Source organism: Phacochoerus africanus, chromosome 8, assembly GCF_016906955.1.
Source record: "Phacochoerus africanus isolate WHEZ1 chromosome 8, ROS_Pafr_v1, whole genome shotgun sequence".
Classification (NCBI taxonomy): Eukaryota; Metazoa; Chordata; class Mammalia; order Artiodactyla; family Suidae; genus Phacochoerus; species Phacochoerus africanus.
The window spans coordinates 26,949,352-26,969,016 of NC_062551.1; the positions used below are offsets into that span (position 1 = coordinate 26,949,352).

A 19,665-nucleotide genomic window follows, 5' to 3' on the forward strand; every position below is an offset into this window, starting at 1 on the left:
GGATCCGAGCCGCGTCTGCGACCTACACCACAGCTCACGGCAATGCCGAATCGTTAACCCACTGAGCAAGGGCAGAGACCGAACCCGCAACCTCATGGTTCCTAGTCGGATTCGTTAACCACTGCGCCACGACAGGAACTCCACATGATTCATTTTAACTTAAGCTTACATAATTGAATTTTTAATAATGTCTGTATTTAATAACCAGCTCACAAACATTCCTGAAAATGTAAGCTGGCTCTTGAAGCCAAGCCAGTCTACGCCAGCTCTAGCACGCTGGGATCACAATGTGGGTAAAACAGTGAAAGAGACCAGTGTTCCCTGGCACTCGCTTTCAAAAGCACTGTTCTGCCCGTTACAGCAACTCAACATCAGACACAATGTAATCTCCACTTTACAGATGAGGTTACCATGACTCAGAGGTTAAGTGACATCTAAGGGGCAAAACAAGATACCTTTTCCCTTCCAATGGAACAAAGTATATTTTTTCACTCCAAAAAAAAAAAAAGGTTTTCTAAGCACCTACTATGATCCAGGCACAGTTCTAGACTTACAGGAGCACTGCGCTGGGCAAGGCACATTAGTAAGGTACTCAAGGTGACCTTGCTGAGGAAAGCTCTCTAATGACCAGAGAGTCTTGTTAAAAATCGCAGTGTCGGAGTTCCTGTCGTGGTTAATGAATCCGACTAGGAACCATGAGGTCACAGGTTCGGTCCCTGCCCTTGCTCAGTGGGTTGACAATCCGGCATTGCCGTGAGCTGTGATGTAGGTCGCAGATGCGGCTCGGATCCCACGTTGCTGTGGCTCTGGCGTAGGCCGGTAGCTACAGCTCCGATTCGACCCCTAGCCCGGGAACCTCCATATGCCATGGGAGCGGCCCTAGAAAAGGCAAAAAAGACAAAAAGACAAAAACAAACAAACAAAAAAAACCCCGCAGTGTCACGTTTTAGGGTCTCTGGCCAGGACCACAGACATGCTCACACACACACATTCATAAACATGCCTGTGTGCCTATATACAGACACGACAAGACACGCAGACACACTTGTATCTATTTGCTGGCACACGCACGCACACACACACAGCCACCACTGCCGTTGCCTCTTTCCTAGATTAAATCCAGCGTGAACCACAAGAACACCAAGTACCAGCTCAAAGGCGAGTCCGCCGGCAAGGTCTTCCGGGTGGATGAGAACACGGGGGATGTGTACGCCTTCGAGAGGCTGGACAGGGAGAAGATCCCTGAGTACCAGCTCGTCGCCCTCGTGGTGGACAAGAACACTGAGAAGAACCTGGAGTCTCCTTCCAGTTTCACCATCAAAGTTCACGATATCAACGACAACTGGCCTGTGTTCACACAGCTCGTGTTCAACGCCTCCGTGCCTGAGATGTCAGTGATAGGTGCGTGCCCAGCCTGTCCCTCCCCCTCTCCCCTCCTCCTCTCTGCCTGGAGGGACCTCGCCCATCAGCAAGGTCACTACCTGGGGCAGGACTCACTGAGTTCCGGGCAGTGATGGGATGCCCATATCGCCCCTTTATGGCACAGGAAAGAAACTCTCTAAAGACTAAGCTCAGGCTTGGCCCTAGACAGAGAGCACTGACCATCACAGCATCACACACACACACACACACACACACACACACACACAGTCTTCGGAGCCAAACCCACCACTGCTCTGACTCTCAGGACTGGCATGGCAAGAGTACAGACTTTGCACATGAAGGAAGCCAACTCTGCCACCAAGACAAGGAAAGTCACCTTTAGGGTCCAAGCAGGATGGGGGAGGGAGAGGGACACACGTCACCCAAAGTGTGTCACCAGCCTGGACCCTAGACCTCCAGAGGGGAGTTTCCCTTCCTCAATTCTACCCCCAGCCTCCAGAGGTACCAAAAAAGTACCCTTCCCCCCTCTGTAGTGCAGGATCTCTGGCCAGGACCCCAGGACCAGACCTTCCTGTTAAGCTTGGGGAGCCTGGAGTTCAAGGGGAAAGTGATGTGACCATTACCGCTTGGGGGGCCCTTCCTATTCCCTTGTTCTCATGCTTCCAGGGGAAGGAAGAAGCGGCCCTTACTCTGTTTCTCCTAAGGACCCCAGCCATTCACCCGTTTCCTCATTGCCCCTAGAAATGACAATCATCTGTTCTCCTTGTCCCTTCAGGGTTAACTGGGCTGCGCCTCCGCCACTGCTGGCACTGTGGCCTCTGGCAGGCTCCTCAGAAAACAAAACAGCCTTTTCTCCCCCAGGACCTGGGAACAGCCCAAGCCCCCTCTGCTCTCATCTGGGAATGGGGTGACGGCGGCAACCCCTGGCTTCTCTCCCCACAGGGACCTCGGTCATCCAGTTGACAGCAGTAGACGCAGATGACCCCACGGTGGCAGACCACGCCTCTGTCATATACCGGCTCAAGGAGGGAGAAGAACACTTCCGCATCCGTGGTCCTGGTCTGTGTGACGAACCCCGCAGGCAGTGCTGACTCGGGGGGGAGGGGGGAGGCCGCGGGCCGTCCAGGTGCAGGCGCGAGGGCAGTCCAGTCCGACAGGTGGCACCTACCACGGACCCACGCTGCCCTATGGAGGCGGTTGGTAACACACGCCAAGGGAAGGTGGCTGGTGAGGGCAGGAAGAGGCAGACAGGTGCCCCAGACATGAATTCTAGTCCAAGGCACAAAATCAGGACACGGGAGGTGGAAGAGACTGCTGGCCAGAGGCTCTGGGTATGGGATCAGATAGATCTGGTGTCCAAACCCGGCTCTGCTCTAAAGACTCAGGGCAAGTCAAGTGACCTCTGGGAGTCCCCGTGCCCTCATCTCTGAAAAGAGGAAGCTTATACTCACCTGTACGGTAGCTGTGAAGTCTGAAATTAGATAACATATAGAGAGTACACGGTCCATCATCGTTATCCATTCGATGTGATCTTTAAAACTCTAAGGACTGGGAGTTCCCATCTTGGTGCAGCGGAAATGAATCTGACTAGGAACCATGAGGTTGCTGGTTTGATCCCTGGCCTCGCTCAATGGGTTAAGGATCCAGGGTTGCCATGAGCCATGGTGTAGGTCAAAGACATGGCTCGGATCTGGTGTTGCTGTGGCTCTGGCGTAGGCCAGCAGCTGTAGCTCCAGGTAGACCCCTAGCCTTGGAAACCTCCACATGCCAAGGGTGCAGCCCTAAAAAGCAAAAAAAAAAAAAAAAAAAAAAATCTAAGGACTGAGTCTTGGGATCAAGGCAGAAGTCTAGGTGGTCAGGCATGGAACACACCATCTTTCAGAGTGATGGCAATACACAGCACAGACGGGGCCACCACCAAGGCTGCACCAACGCAGCCATCGCTAACCCATCACAGCTTTCTTCCAACTCGGAGCTTCGATGTGGCCCCAGGCTCTTTACCAACCCAGTGCTCCAGGTGACTAGGACTGATACTGGACCAAAGCACTTGGGTGGCTTTGGCCTCATGGTGCAGGGTATAGGGGTGGGAGGTGGCTCACTCCTGGCTCTCAGCCCTGGAGCACGGGTGCTCCCTGGAAGTCAGGCGCTTCGAAGTAGGGCCTGGGCACCAGTCTTTTCTAAAGGCTCCCTAGGTAACATGGCTCCTGATGCAACGCATTTTACAGGTCTCATTGAAACAGCCAGCAAAAACCTGGACCGAGAGACAGTGCCCATGTACAAGATCGTGGTGGAAACACAAGATGCCCAGGGCCTCCGTGGGGACTCGGGCACAGCCACCGTGTTCATCACTCTGCAGGACGTCAACGACAACTTCCCCGTCTTCACCCAGAGTGAGCCCCTCCCCTAGGGCCCTAGGCAGGGTGGGGCTTGGGACCCTCCAGACTGGGTGACCCGAGGCTCTCAGGGAGGACCCTGGTGGCCCGCCATCTTTCCCTCCACCCCTGGGTGGGTCTGAGCTTAGGGAACCATTCTGACATGTGGAGGGGCCCTGCTCCCATCCCTGCACACATTCCCAAGGCTGTCCCACTCTCTCCTGCCACCATGCCCTCAGAGGACTGCAGGAGGTCACACTCCCTGCTGTGTGCCACCACCGGGCCCAGAGTCCCACTACCAGAGAGGACCAGTTTCATCCAGATCTCATGAGCTCAGGAAAATCCAGGCCCCTGCTAGAAAATTCCCATGAGCTGGGGAGCAGGGGTTCAGCAAATCTCCACATCCAGGGCGAGGGCTGGGCCCTGACCCACCTACAGACTGATTCTCCCCTGAGAAAAATGTCTGACGAGAGCCTTTCACATGCCCTGGGTGGCCTGGGGAGGAGAGTCAGGTGGCTCAACACTTGCACCTCCGATGCTGACGGCGTCGCTCGGAGGCTTGGCCGCCCCAAGGACAGGGCCCTTCCTGAAAGGGCCTCATTGTACAGGGTACAAGCTCCCTAAAGGCAGGACTTTTCTCTCCTGTCAATCAATGGGTCCCCTAGCAAAGTGCTTGCCATATAGTAGGTGCTTATTAACAACTTATCAGATGGATGGAGGGACAGGACAGAGCAGAACCTCTTTGCCTTGGACCCAAAATTCTAGGGGAACTATTATTACTACTACTGTTACACCTATGGCTGTTATTATTATTGCTATCATTATTATTTTATAGTGCCCACTTCCTGTATCCTAGTGTGTTAGGGTGGCAGTGGGGACAATAGCCTCATCTATCCCATTAACACAGTGCCCTCTGGGGCCCCCCTCTTCATCAGCCAGGTACACATTTTCTGTGCCTGAAGACATCCGTGTGGGCAGCCCACTGGGCTCTCTGTTTGTCAAGGACCCAGACGAGCCCCAAAACCGGAAAACCAAGTACAGCATCGTGCAGGGCGAGTACAGGGACACCTTCACCATCGAGCCGGACCCCACCCGCAACGAGGGCATCATCAAGCCCATGAAGGTTCGGAGGCCTGGGCGGTGATGTCAGATGTGGGGTTGGGAGCTCCCGGCATCCTTGGGACTCAGCCAGGGGCTGCTCCCAAGCCAGAGGCCATCAAAGGTGCACGTTCTGGGTCAGGTTGGAGCTGTGCTCATGGAGACTGTGGCCCTGGAGCTGGGCAGGGGAGCCAGGAGAGGAGGGTCAGTGCCCCAGAAACAGATCTTGAGGCACAGATTTGGGAGGTGATCCCAGGAAGCCCAGGGCAGTAATGTGAGAAAAGGAAGAAAGCTCGTAGAGGTTCCGTCATGAGCAGGTGATCACCGTGGGCATGTGGGGTGCAGTCCCACCAGGGACATCGGGGGAACATGGAATATGTGTGGAATATGCCTGAGTTGAAGCAGCTGTGGGCTGACTGAGGGCTCCAGGGGACGCTCACTCCCTGGCACTTTGTGATCTGCCCTGAGCACAGGCCAGGGGAGCCCTGGTAGGTTACAGGTGCTTGTAGCATAAAGCCGTCAGCACATAAGCAAACAGTGGATGCCATGCAGATGGGGTGGCCATGAGCAGTAGCTGCTGATGAGAAACCAGTCAGACAGACCGAATCAGGAAGAGGGGGGCAAGTCTTCCAGGAGCACAGACTGCCTCCAGATGGCCATGCAGAGGACAGAGGGTCCCAGGCCATTCCTCCAGCAGACCTGTCTTGAGTCCTTCTGTCCAGACCTGCACTAGAGACTGCATCTAAGCAGGAGGACAACCTCCAAGGTACTAAGGCTCTTGGTCTGTGCACCTGTCCTTTCTACTGGTAGACAAAAAGGCACTGACAAAAAAGGGTACCCAGGCAGGGAGTGATTACCTGAGTGGGGAGGGCAGGGACCAGTTCTGAGAAGACACCCAATTGCCTTCAGATTGGCTTCTGGAGGGGTGAATAGGTATGTGCCAAGGGGGCAAGGGCAGAAGCATCTTGAGCAAAGGCACAAAGAAAAGGCATGTCTTTAAGGAGCCGTGGACAGAATCACTAGTCTGTGATCCCCTTGAGTACAGGATTGTGGCTGATCCACTGCTGGTTCCCAATATCCGGAGCAGAGTCAGGGTCAGGATGCAAGGGAGACAGCTGAAGACAGCCAGGCCCCGCCTTTCTCTTGATCTTCTCCAGGCCACAGGCCCCTGCCTGTAAAACGGGGGGGGCATGCCAATACTATTCTGCAGGGTCGCTGTGAAGATCACAGCCACGTGCTTGGCTCTAGCAGGTGCTCACCATACTTCTTCCTTCTGCAGCCCCTGGACTATGAACGCATCCAGCAATACAGCTTCACCATCGAGGCCACAGACCCCACCATCGACCTCCGCTACCTGAGTGGCACCTCCACCAAGAACATCGCCCGTGTCATCATCAACGTCACAGACGTGGACGAGCCCCCCAACTTCAAGCAGCCCTTCTACCACTTCCAGCTACGGGAGAATGAGAAGAAACCTTGGATCGGCTCAGTGCTGGCCGTGGACCCGGACGCTGCTCAGCGGAGCATCGGGTAAGGGGTGGAGGGTGAGAGGAAGGTGATGATCATGACAACCTCGGCACTGAGGTTCTTACACCTGCTGGACTAACCCAAGACTCAGAGGGGGAAACTGGCTTTTCCAGCTCCTGGGACATGGGCTGAAGTCAGAGCAGAAGCCCAAGCTCCCCCCCTAACCCACATGCCAGGTGGACTCTTGTCCTGCCCAGGCACCCCACCTAGCACAGCCCAGGCCATCACGGCTGCCCGTTATCTGCTCCATCTTGAAGGAGCTGCTCTTTGGGCCACGGCTCCCCCAGGTCGCATCTGGGGAGAGCTGATGGTCTAGAGGGCAACCAACTTGACATACGTGAAAGCCCTTCACTAAACATCGCTAAACATGCTTTATCACCTGACTTCCCAAAACCACAAAAGGGAAGCGTTTATTTCATACAGCAAAGCAACACAAAGATCTATAAAGAAAACATCAGTAACCCTGACTTCCAGATAAGTCACGTTCATGGTGTGCTGTGGTCCTAGCAAGCCTTTCTCCATGACCACACCAACAGGCATTTATGGTGGATTTGTCATTTGTTTGTCTGAGGGCTTTGATTGTATTAAAATTTCTTTGGATTAGAGTAGGACCATTTCATCACTGCCTGTTCTTCTGTCTCAACTGGAGTCCTCTCCTCTGCCCTCTGTGACAAGAGACACAGTTCTAATTCTTACTTCCGAGAGCCACAAAAACATTTGACAGTAAATGTGAATTTCATGCAATCTCATTTTATTCCAGAGGGGCAGCCAACTGTGCCAGCACCATCGATTAAATAAGTCATCATTTGGAGTTCCTGTCGTGGTGCAGTGGTTTACGAATCTGACTAGGAACCATGAGGTTGCGGGTTCGGTACCTGGCCTTGCTCAGTGTGTTAAGGATCCAATGCCGTGAGCTGTGATGTAGGTTGCAGACACAGCTCGGATCCTGAGTTGCGGTGGCTCTGGCGTAAGCTGGCGGCTACAGCTCCGATTTGATCCCTAGCCTGGGAATCTCCATATGCCGAGGGAATGGCCCTAGAAAAGGCAAAAAGACAAAAAAAAAGTCATTATTTTACACCTTTGTTATATACTAACTTCCTTTATATTCCTGAATCTATTTCTGAATCTCCTATTCTATGTATTGTTCTGTGGCAACGTCATTCTGTTTTGTTGCAGCAGCTTTGCACTAAAACTTAGCATGTAAAAGGCCAGTCCTTTTCTTTCTTATGAATCATAAAATTCCTTTTTTTTTTTTTTTTGTCTTTCTAGGGCCACACCCATGGCATATGGAGGTTCCCAGGCTACAGGTCAAACTAGAGCTACAGCTGCTGGCCTACACCACAGCCACGGCAACACCAGATCTTTAACCCACTGAGTGAGGCCAGGGATCGAACCCGAAACCTCCTGGTTCCTAGTCGGATTCGTTAACCACTGCACCACGACAGGAACTCCCGGATTTACATTTTTCATCTTAAATGTTATGTCTGATCTTACTTCTTTCAACTTTTTTCTCCTATATATCTGGATGGACGGAATACATCCATTTTTACTTTTACCACTGAAATTTACTTCTGTCTGAAAAATCTTTAAATGTTTTCCTGGACCCAAATTTTCTAGTTACAAATACCCACCCCCCATACACACACATATACACCATCACTTTCCTACATATGATAAAGAAATCAACAGTTTAATTTTAATTCATCCCAAACCAGGTTTTCACCTTATTTTGAGACATTTCTCTTTTTTTGTCTTTTTTTTTTGTCTTTTGTCTTTTGTCTTCTTAGGGCTGCATCTGTGGCATATGGTGGTTCCCATGCTAGGGGTCTAATTGGAGCTGTAGCCGCCAGCCTACACCAGAACCACAGCAACACAGGATCAGAGCCGCATCTGCAGCCTACACCACAGCTCATGGCAATGCTTAACCCACTGAGTGAGGCCAGGGATCAAACCCTCAACCTCATGGTTCCTAGTGGGATTCGTTTCCACTGTGCCATGATGGGAACTCTAAGACATTTCTTAAATTAAGTAAACTTTCCAAAAAAAAAGTTCAGGACCCATCTTTGTCAGAGAGTGATATACTTCCCGAGCTCTTACATATTTATAAATTAAAAATACTACCACTGTGTCCAGCATTTAACTTTATGAGGATGTCTTGGGTGAGGATGATTTCTCTTTCCTTATACGGGCCTGTTTTTCTTCTGTCTGGACTCTTTTCAGTTTCTTCATATAGCCTTGAAATTCAAAAATGTCATCAGGATATACCTAAATATTGATCTCTTTTTAAAATTATGTCTGATATCAATAATCTCTCTTAATCTGTAGACTTGAGTCTTTCTTCAGGTCAGGAAGTTTTCTTTTATTATATCTTTGTTATTTCTTCTGTATATTTGTTCTGAAATTTTCCTATTAGGAAAGTATTATGTTTGGAATGTTATATATTTTTTCACCTCTCTTTTCATCTCTTCATGCCTTTTTGAATTTTTACTTCACAAATTTAATTCCCTTCCAAACATCTCTCCCTTCTTCCAGTTCCTTTTTTAATTCTTCCTGGCTCTTGCTCAATTCTCTTTTCATTAACCACAAAATCTGATCCCAGCTATGGTATAGTGCCACCTGCCTCAACACTGAAAGTGCTGTTGATGGGAGTCTCAGACGCCACCCTCAGCCCAGTGCTGGCAACACTGCTAAGATCAAAGGGGTCATCTTGCTATTCTAACTCCCTCTGGGTGGTCGAGTGCAATGAGCAGTGAGAGGAGGATGGAGGAGGAGGCAAGGGACAGATCCTGAAGGGCCTTGTCTGACCTGCTGAGGAATTAGGGCTCGGAGAAGAACAATGGAAAAGCCACAAAACTCTCTTGAAACTCTCTCCCCTGGGCAGATACTCCATCCGCAGGACCAGTGACAAGGGCCAGTTCTTCGGAATAAACAAGCACGGGAATATTTACAATGTGAAAGAACTGGACAGAGAAGTCTACCCCTGGTATAACCTGACAGTGGAGGCCAAAGAGCTGGATTCTAGGGGTGAGTGGTCCCATTTGCCAGAGGACCTGGGTTCCTCTCCTTCCCTCATTCTTCCAAAATCGTCATAATCTGACATTTCTGGTCTCTAGAAGTACCATAAGCACCTGCTGATGCACCACTTGACTGGAATGCTATAGCGCCTCCATCCCCAGGTGTTGATAGACCAGCAGCATCCACGTCACCTGAGACTTTGTTATGAGGGAAACACATGGAGTCCCACCCCCAGGATTAATCAGAATCACAACCTCATGTACAGTGCAGTTTAAGATGCACTGTTTCAAAACCAGCTGTCACATGTCCCTGTGATAAGAGTCACCTGAGGCACCTCTTAAACAGAGAGCTTCTCAGATGCCTCCCTAGAGGATCTGGTCTAGTAAGTCAGAAATGGGGCCAAGGAATGTGCATTGAACAAGTGCCATGTGGTTCTTATCATGTACATTTGGAAAAGGCGGTTTGGGAGGATGTTTATGTGCCAGTTGGTAGGTTTAATTCAAAATCTGAAGCAGTTTCCAACCCCAAGACTGTTAGGTTCTCCAGAAATTAGGGCAACTGCTGCCCGAGGGAAAGACAAGTGTAGATTGATGTTTGCACTCTTAGCCTATGTGGGAAAATCACAACCAGCCTCCAGGAGAAGGGTCAATATTCCCACCTCACCCAGGAGACCCAGAAACAGAGTGACTTAGCCGAGATCCCACTGGTGCTATCCTGGAGGGCCCCCTGCCTCCTGCTGGCAACATATTCCTGCACAGGGCAACCAGGCCAACTTCAATAGACTCCTGCGTACTTTCCAGATCAATCTTTGTCCCTTCCTTCCCCACCTAATCTTGCTCCTACAATTTTTAAACTTTCAAGTAGTAGTTTGTTATTCATTGTAAAATATGGAAACCACAAAATACAGGAGAAGAAAATTATTCCCCCACAATCCCACCATCCAGAGATAAGTACTGTTAGCATTCTAGTGTTATTTTTCTCTGGTCTTTTTTCTATATATATTTTGTATACAGGTGAGATCATAATATTCATATAAAAATCATATCCTGCATTTTTTTTGTCTTTTTGCCTTTTCTAGGGCCACTCCCACGGCATATGGAGGTTCCCAGGTTAGGGGTCTAATCAGAGCTGTAGCCACCGGCCTATGCCACAGCCACAGCAACTCGGGATCTGAGCCGCATCTGTGACCTACACGACCGCTCACAGCAATGTCAGATCCTTAACCCACTGATCAAGAACAGGGATCGGACCCACAACCTCATGGTTCCTAGTCGGATTTGTTAACCACTGAGCCACGACAGGAACTCCCATATCCTGCATTTTTTCTTAACATTATTCCAGCATCGCTTTCTCATGGTACTAAAAATATCTTTAAAAAAAATACATTTTAAAATGTAATTTACGTGGGCATTACAAATGGACACACAGTCCACTCTTTTAAAGTGGCGTAATTTATTAACCCAATTTCGCTTTGATTGCTTACCTTTTCAATTATTTAGTAATTTATTTAGATTACTTAAATTGCTGAAGCGATTTAATAATTACTTAATTGATTTAATTAAAGCCTCTTCAAATACTTTTTGACTCTTACAAGTAATTCTTTAGCAAACATCCTTGTTCATGAAACTTCACTCCCTCCCCAGCTCCTTTCATCCAGAACACCATCCCTGGCCTCCCTTCCAGAGATCAGTAGCCCCCCCCTCCTGTAAAAAGAGCACCCCTCCAGGACTCTTGTCCATACACCATCTAATCCCGGGACAGCACTTGCTGAGCCCAGTGCAGTGACGGGTCCTTTCCCCTGCAGGCACCCCCACGGGCAAGGAATCCATTGTGCAGGTCCACATTGAAGTTCTGGATGAGAACGACAACGCCCCGGAGTTTGCCAAGCCCTATGAGGCCAAAGTGTGTGAGGACGCCCCCCAGGGCAAGGTGAGTCTAGTTCAAGTGGGAGGGTGAGGCAGCACCTGCCTGGGTGGGGCAGACTGAGGGGGAGCACCTCCCAGCCACAATCAGCTGGTGTTTCACTGAGTGTAATGCTGAAACTGAGGCTCAGAGAGAGTGTGTAATGAATAGGCTGGGGGGGAGGGAGCTGGTAGAAAGAGGGGCTTTGCAGAGACATTCAGGTTAGCACTACAGGTAAGAAGCAGCCACAGTCAGGTCTAAACCCGAAGTCCCCATCACTGAATCCTGGATCAGCCCAACGCCACCACTGACCATCCCCTGTTTTCTCCCCCATTTTCCACCTTCCAGCTGGTTGTGCAAATTTCAGCAATAGACAAGGATGTAACACCACGAGATGTGAAGTTCAAGTTCTCCCTGAGCACTGAGGACAGCAACTTCACCCTCACGGATAATCACGGTGTGCCTCAAAGCAGTCAGCCTGGCTCTCGTGGGGGGTCGAGGTCGGGGTTATTTGAGTAACGAAGTGCCACGGTCAAGGACCAAGCCAGCGTAGTGGGGGCAGCACCTCACCGAGGCTTTCAAGTTACAGGACACTTTGTACAACTCCTGCCACATACCTCATTGCTCTGGGCAATGGTCTGTGCACTGCCAAGTCCACATGGCCTGCCCTTCCCCATAAGATGTTCAGGTCACAAGGAGCAGCACAGAATAAATATGGAGCACACAAAGCTCAGTTCATGAACTAACCAAGGGACTCTCCCATGGGACCCCTGTGCACAGCACAACTGCAAATTACTCTATGATGTGCAACTTGGAAGTAGCTCCCAAAGAGTCAAAACTCACATTTAAAATCGAAGGTGCCAAGGATACAGTGTTAACTCTGCCACAATGATTACTTTCACCAGGTGTCTTTGGGACAGGATCTGGTCCACTAATCACTGCCTAGAGAGTCCTGTGATCTCAGTAGTAGCCAATCAGAGCTTCTGATGAGTATGTGCTCCTAGGAGTGATGATGCTAGGTTGCTTGAATTCCAAACAAAAGCAGACAGGCTTCCATGACTTCTGTACCTTCCTCAGAAAAATAGAGAAAATCTCCTTGGGTCTAAATAGAATAATCCTTCCCCCAGAATGGGGTGGAATCCCTGCCTGTCCCTAACTGGCAACCCTGTGTTTGATGAGGATCCCTGCAAAGAAACAGCCAATACCAGCTTTCAGGAAGGTCAGGGAGCAGGGTGCCTGAGAGTGAGGGGAAGATGCAGAGAACCGGCCACAGACCTGTCCTGAAGGAGCCTCCTGTAGGATGGCAACAGTGGCTGTGACAGTCAATGACCATTCAACATTCAGTTATCTTTAGTAGGAAATAGTGCAACAAAAATACCTGTCATCCCATCCCCAATGCTCACCCCGATGCCACCTCAGAGGAGGTGTGCAGTGGAGCAGAAAGCTTAAGTGCCACCTCAAAGACACCTATGTGTGACCAGGAGACAAGCTTGGTGATTTCAGATTCACTTATAACACGAATGTCCTGCTATAATATTAAATGAGTAGAGTGAGAAATCTCTAATTTCTATTATAAAGTATCAATAGCCATGTTGTTCTTTTCAATTAAAACAGACATGGCTGCTTAACCATGAAATATAATTGGCTTCCATCTGAAATCTAAAAGGTGGCCTCCTTTGCTTTTGGTGCCAATGCCACATGGCTAGGTAAACCCTGGAGCAGGGAGTCCCTGGACCCTCTGACCATCACAACCTCCCGGGAGCTACAAAAGACAGATTATCTGGCCTCAGTCCAGAGCCACTGAATCAGAAATGTGGGAAGGGGAGAGGGAAAAGTCGGGGGGAGGGGAGGAGAGGTCTGAACACCAGCTTGTTTAAAAATCTCCCCGGTGAGTTCTGCACATGAATTGATTGGAGCGAGGAAGCGGAGTCAATATTTGGGCCAAATCACATTTCCAATTCCAGCCTGCCCAGGGGATCCTCAATTGCATGGGTAATCATTCCCTCGGTACCCCCAGGGAATCTGTGCATTGTTTTTACTTTCCAGTGGATTTTCAGGGGTAGCAAAAACAGCCCTAGAAGTCAGCCCAAGGCTAAAAGACTTTTTAAGACTTTCTTTCCCCCCGATTGCTTGTCAAAGCTTCAAACAATTCATCAATTAACTGAGTCACCTCTTATTGAGGTGGGGTTAGGGAGGAAGAAGGGGTCAGGCACATCAGTTGTCATCAGCAACAGAAAGCAAGGATTTCACATTCTAGCCAAGTCCTTCCTAAAAGCTAGGTCAGAGCAGCTGCCCAAAACATCCCCTCTCGGGAGGAAAGACATGAGCTCAAATGGTAGAAACTTAAGGCAGGGGATGCAAATGGCAGAGAAGTAGTCCAGACGGCACGTGGGCTGGTGCAGTCAAGGAGGGCTTCCTGGAGGAGGCAGTGTGGACAAGAGGATGGGCACTCTGGGCAGCAGAGCCTAACGGTGAGGCCTTGGTGTTTCCAGATAACACAGCCAACATCACAGTCAAGCACGGGTATTTTGACCGGGAACGTGCCAAGGTCCACCACCTTCCCATACTCATCTCGGACAACGGGAGGCCGAGCCTCACAGGCACCAGCACGCTGCACGTGACCGTGTGCAAGTGCAACGAGCGGGGCGAGTTCACCTTGTGCGAGGAGATGGGTGCCCAAGTGGGCGTCAGCATCCAGGCCCTGGTAGCCATCTTCCTCTGCATCCTCACCATCGCAGGTCAGTGCCCAGGAGGGTGGGAGGGGACATTGATGGGGCTGCACAGGAGAAGAAGAGGCCTGGGATCCAGGCCTGGCCCCGCTTCCATCCCTGCACCTAGAACCCCGCCCTGGGCCTCAGGGTTCCATGTTGGGGTACAGGGGTGCAGGCACCACATTCCTGGGTGCCTAAGGGTGGGGATGGACAAAGGGGAGGAGGGATGGGACCTTGAGGCAGCATAAACCCAGTTTAAAATAGTTTGTTTATAACATTCACACTTTCAACTTACATATTTGGAGCACTTACTGTGCCGGCCACTGTCCTAAGCATTTACTTACATAAAGACTAGTTTGAAAAAAAGAGGATCCAGTTCCTCTTTGGGAAAGAAACAGAAAGTTTTAAAATTTCTAGTTTAGATTATCACCAGGGGCTTTCTTTCCTTTTTTTTTAGGATTCCTCCAGCCTTGATACCCCTTTTTCTCTTGTTTTGGCCTCAGAAATGTTAGGAGCATTTTAGACCTTGCCTAAACGAGTTCCCCAAGAAGTAGACCCTGGGACGAGGATTGGGGTGCGTGTGGTTTATCAGAGAGGCGCTCGCAGGAAGCCCCCGAAGGAAAAGGGGGAGTGAGACAGGGGAGGGAGGCAGCCGATGAAGGACAAGTTGTCAGAGAAGTGACACCACGGGTCACTGGAGCTTCCTCCCACCGGGGACAGGGGGTGGCATTCAGCCCATACCCACCAATGGCCACCAGCTAATGGGTGGGGCTCCTCCCTGAGGCATAAGTTATCTTATACTTCACCTGCCAAGACATAGGGCAGGGGCTGGCCCTTGGGCAGTTAGAGGTCACCCTGACAGGACCAGGGGACACCGTGACCGGAGCAGACACCCACGTTATCTGCTCCAGGCCTTTCCTGCCAGCGGCTTCCCTGAGAGGCCCCTGGCTGTGCCCCCCATCTGGGGCTTCTGTGGCAGAGAGCCCAGACCCAGATTCTCCATGATGTGGCATCACCACCACATGAAGAACTGCACTTAATCTCTGCACTTAATCAAATAGAAACAGAACAGAGGAGTCATCACGTCCATTTTACAGACAAATAACCTGAGGCCCACCCAGCTTTTCTTATGTGTTTAACAGTTTAGGTAACTCGCGCCTAGAAGGACAGAGTCTAGGGATGCTCTGAGCCAGTTTTAGGAGCTCTCTGCCCCACATGGTCCATTCCTCCGAAAGGCTGGCAACCCTCATGCCATCAATTACACCCTTCAGAGCTTTAAGCAAGGCCAGCAGTCCCACTGCCTGATCATGGGACTCTGGGAAAAGTCCCTCAGCCCCTCCGAGCTCAGTTTGCTTAACTGCAAAATAGGACAATACCTACCTTGAGTGAGAGAACATAAAAGTGTGCTAATATCATGCCACCACATATACAGTAGGTACTCAAGAGTGGCTGTTGCTACTGCAATAGGTGCCATGTCTACCAGCACCACCATGACCCATCATCATCCCCATGGCTCAGAATCTTCGCACTCCAAATTCCAACTCCACCCCTTTCCCCATTTCTGCCCCAACCTCTGGCCTCCTGCCTTTGAACATGACATAGAAGGATCTGCCAAAAGGGTTAGAGGAGGGAGGAAATGAGGATGTAGGCAGATGGAGATGAGAGTGACAGGAGAGAATGAATCTGAGAGAGGCCCACATGTCCTTCTCCTGGCAGCCCTACCAGTGGCCCTGACACCAGCCAGGCTCATATACTGGAGTGGGGGTGGGGTGGAGATGACCCTGGGATTGGGATGGGGGTACGGGGAGGCCCACCAGGTGTCTGGACCAAACCAAGGCTCAGGTGGCACTGGGCGGCTGGGTGGGCCCGAGATTCCCAGGGAGGAAGGGAGGGCGCAGGTGAGTCTCAGAGTGTAGTGGCCACCCAGCCCCTGGGGCTGTATCTGACCAGCTCTGGCTCACTTGATCGCAGTGATCTCCCTCCTCGTGTACCTGCGGCGGCGTCTCCGGAAGCAGGCTCGCGCCCATGGCAAGAGCGTGCCGGAGATCCACGAGCAGCTGGTCACCTACGACGAGGAGGGCGGCGGCGAGATGGACACCACCAGCTACGACGTCTCGGTCCTCAACTCGGTGCGCCACGGTGGGGCCAAGCCCCCGCGGCCAGCGCTGGATGCGCGACCATCCCTCTACGCGCAGGTGCAGAAGCCGCCGCGTCACGCACCCGGGGCACATGCGCCAGGGGAGATGGCGGCGATGATCGAGGTGAAGAAGGATGAGGCGGACCATGACGGCGGCGGCCCTCCCTACGACACGCTGCATATCTACGGCTACGAGGGCGCTGAGTCCATCGCCGAGTCCCTCAGCTCCTTGGGCACCGACTCATCCGACTCTGACATCGATTATGACTTCCTCAATGACTGGGGGCCCAGGTTCAAGATGCTGGCCGAGCTGTACGGCTCAGACCCCCGAGAGGAGCTGCTGTATTAGGAGACCCAAACCACCGCGGCTTAGGCTAGTCAGACATGAGGCACTGAGCCCTTGAATTAGCACTCATGCCCCAGCCTAAGAGCCCTTCCTCCTGGGTCCCAGAGACCTCATCACCTTGGGTAGCACAACCAAGTCCCTGAAATGTCCAGGAACATCTTTCAGCAACGGCTACTCACAAAATGCTGGAAAATCCAGGATGGTGTTCTGTCTGGGGCTGGGCATCCTGTCACCCGGGACCCAGGGTCCAACTCAAGGCTTTCTCTGGCTCCTCAAAGCAGCTTATTATTGACTTCCAAGGGGAATTCTTCCTCTGAGGTCTGAGAGCCTCATGGGAAGGTCCTGGTGCCTGTCAGCCTGGAAGCAAAGGGCGGGCTGGCGCAACCATGGGGCAAGACTCTGCAGCCTAGTGCCACAGGCGACTGGGTCCACCCATCACACCAGCCCTGCTTCAGCTTCCTCACACCCTCCAGAGTCCCCACCACTCCTCAGCCTCTCCTCAGACCTGTCAAGAGGGAGGAAGGGCCCCTGACAGTTCCTGTGGTGACCTTGCTGGCCTGCCACGCTTGTAACTATGCTGTACTGAGTGTTGACAACTCATCCAAAGTCAGGGAAATGGTTTGTTGAACTTCAAAGCAACTGTGAATTCATCCTGGAGGGATAGTGGAGACCAAGTGTGACAGATCATAGGGTGAGGGCCACTCCCACTCCCTCCAGAGAGGGCCTGGAGTCACTGTGACCCCAACTTGAGACTCATGACACCGCTCCAGTTTTGCCTGGCAAGTGGGGCCGATGTTCCCAGAGCAGAAGACCTCTGCCCATCTCCCCTGGACACTCGCTCATGCTCTTTTCCTTTTCTCTCCATCCAGTCTTGATCTCTTGACTTAGAGGCCCTCAAGATGTGACCCACATCAACTCTGGCCAAAGTCCAAACCCAAACATGACTGCATAACAGAGCTGTGCCATTTGCCTTTACACCTCATCATGGCCACATCTCAGGGAACCCCAGCAGGGCCTCATTCCTGCAGGGGGCAAGGCCCCTGCCCAAGCCCTGCAGTCACCCATGCATGTCGCACTTACGGAACTTTCCACTGCAAACACACCTCTGGGAAATGGCTTCACTCAACAGGAGGGGATGGGGAAGGAAGCAAACTCTTCAACGCACCCTTTGACATGAACTAAGTTTCCTGCTTTGGGAAAGGCTCCCCCCACAATTCAGGGGACTGTAGATAACACTGACTTTTTGCTTTTAACTAATAACTACTTTTTCACTTTTTTAACTAATAATACTTACACATTTCTAGCTCTCACAAATAGAATGAGGATTTTTTGCATAATGAGCTGGTTGCTATTTAGGTTAACAACTTAAATTCAGGTTTTTTAGTTGGATAAACCAATTCCTATAACCTTCTATTTCCTATCATTGTGGTAATTGCTTTAATGATAATGACTATATATATATTGGCTACACGAATGCATGGGACATACTGTATTTTTTATATAATGAAATAAATAAAAATCTTGAAATATTTCTATTTCTAGAGCTGAGCAAGCTCATGTGAAACACAACCACCAGTACCACCAGCAGAGGAACTCAGGGTGCAAGGCCACATTTGCAGTTAGGATCGCAAAGACACACCACAGGAAAGTGACTGCCACAAAGAATAACAAGGGACCCTGAGTCCAGCCCAGTCTTCTCCCAGAGCTCCATGCCTTCACTCAGCCTCTGTATATGCCCCTCCCTCCCACCTGACCCCACACAGCAGGCAGAGCCTCTGGAAGCTGAAGCTGTCACACCTTTTCCACTGGACTGATAAACCAGGGGGGTGAGGAAAGGAGTGAGGGAGGAAATCAGTCTCTAACTAGCTGGCTGACGACAGGGACTGAGCAGCTGGCACTTTATTGGAGTGTGTGGATCCAACAAGGGGGTCCTGCCTGGAAAACCTCACCAACAAAATTGACAATAGGAATCCTCCTTGCCAGACTTAGGACTTGAAATGAGGAGGTGAGAGATGAAACTCACTTCAGCAAGTCCCCTGCTCCTGGATCCCTGCCAGCAGGGTTTCCTGGGCAGTGTGACTCTGAGGGATATTCTGCAAACTGTGCTCTGGATAAACACTACTTCCTGGAGCTCTCAGGGGTCCATTTATCTGAATTCCAATTTTGCTCTAGTTTCCCTTGCAACTTCTTTTTTGAGCCACTGGCAATTTCAAATATATTGTTTAACATCCACATATTTGTGGATTTCCCCAATTTCCATCTGCTGATTTCTAATTTCATTCCATGGTGATCAGAGAACATAATTTTTATGATTTCAATCCTTGTAAATGTACTGATACTAGTTTTATATCTTAACATGTTTTAGCTTGAAGAATGTTCCATGTGCACTTGAGAAGAATGTGCTCTTCTACTGTTGGTGGTGGAATGTTCTACAGCTGTCTGCTAGTGTTGTTCATGTCTTTTATTTCCTCATGGATCTTCTGTCTAATTAGTCTGTCCATTACTGAAAGTGTGGTGCTGAAATCTCCAACTCTTACTGTTGAATTTTCTGTTTCTCCCTTCAACACTGTTGGGTTTTGCTCCAGGTGTTTTGAATCTCTGTTGCTAGAAGCATATAGGTTTATAACTGCTATATCTTCTTGATAGATTGACCCTTTTAGCATTATAAAATATACCTCTTTATATCTAGTCACAATTTTTATCTTAAAGTCCATTTTGTCTGATATTAGTATAATCATTCCCGCTCTCTTTTGGTTTACATGGCATATCTTTTTCCATCATTTTATTTTCAACCTATTTGTGTCTTTTAATACAAAGTGTCTTTTCTGTGAACAAAATAGAGTTGGATCATGGCAGTTTATCCATCCTACCAATCTCTGCTATTTTATTGAAATTTTTAAGACGCTTACATTTAATGTAATTACTAAGGCAGGATTTATGTCTGTCATTTTTGGTTTGTTTTCTGTCTCATGTCTTTTTGTTCCTCTATTACTTCATTACTCCCTTTTTTATGTTGAATAGATATTTTATAGTGTACCATTTTAATTCTCTTGCCATTTCTTTTACCATATCTTTGTTTACCATCTTAGTGATTCCACTAAGGTTTATACTTAAAATCTTAATTCTTACAACAATCTAGTTAGAATGTGTACCAACTTAAACAGTATGTAGAAC

General features: G+C 50.0%; 1 protein-coding gene across 1 annotated transcript in view; it reads left to right on the plus strand.

The window, feature by feature from the left end:
* Positions 1–17,998, plus strand: part of CDH5 (cadherin 5) — a 33,898-nt gene extending 15,900 nt beyond the window's left edge. The window contains exons 3-12 of the mRNA XM_047791059.1: positions 1,113–1,401; positions 2,326–2,442; positions 3,609–3,773; positions 4,691–4,878; positions 6,133–6,383; positions 9,262–9,404; positions 11,200–11,324; positions 11,646–11,754; positions 13,790–14,035; positions 15,980–17,998. Of these exons, the coding sequence (XP_047647015.1) occupies positions 1,113–1,401; positions 2,326–2,442; positions 3,609–3,773; positions 4,691–4,878; positions 6,133–6,383; positions 9,262–9,404; positions 11,200–11,324; positions 11,646–11,754; positions 13,790–14,035; positions 15,980–16,494 (2,148 nt within the window). The 3' untranslated portion in view covers positions 16,495–17,998. The remainder of the gene's footprint in view (positions 1–1,112; positions 1,402–2,325; positions 2,443–3,608; positions 3,774–4,690; positions 4,879–6,132; positions 6,384–9,261; positions 9,405–11,199; positions 11,325–11,645; positions 11,755–13,789; positions 14,036–15,979) is intronic.
* The last annotated feature ends 1,667 nt before the right edge of the window (positions 17,999–19,665 follow it).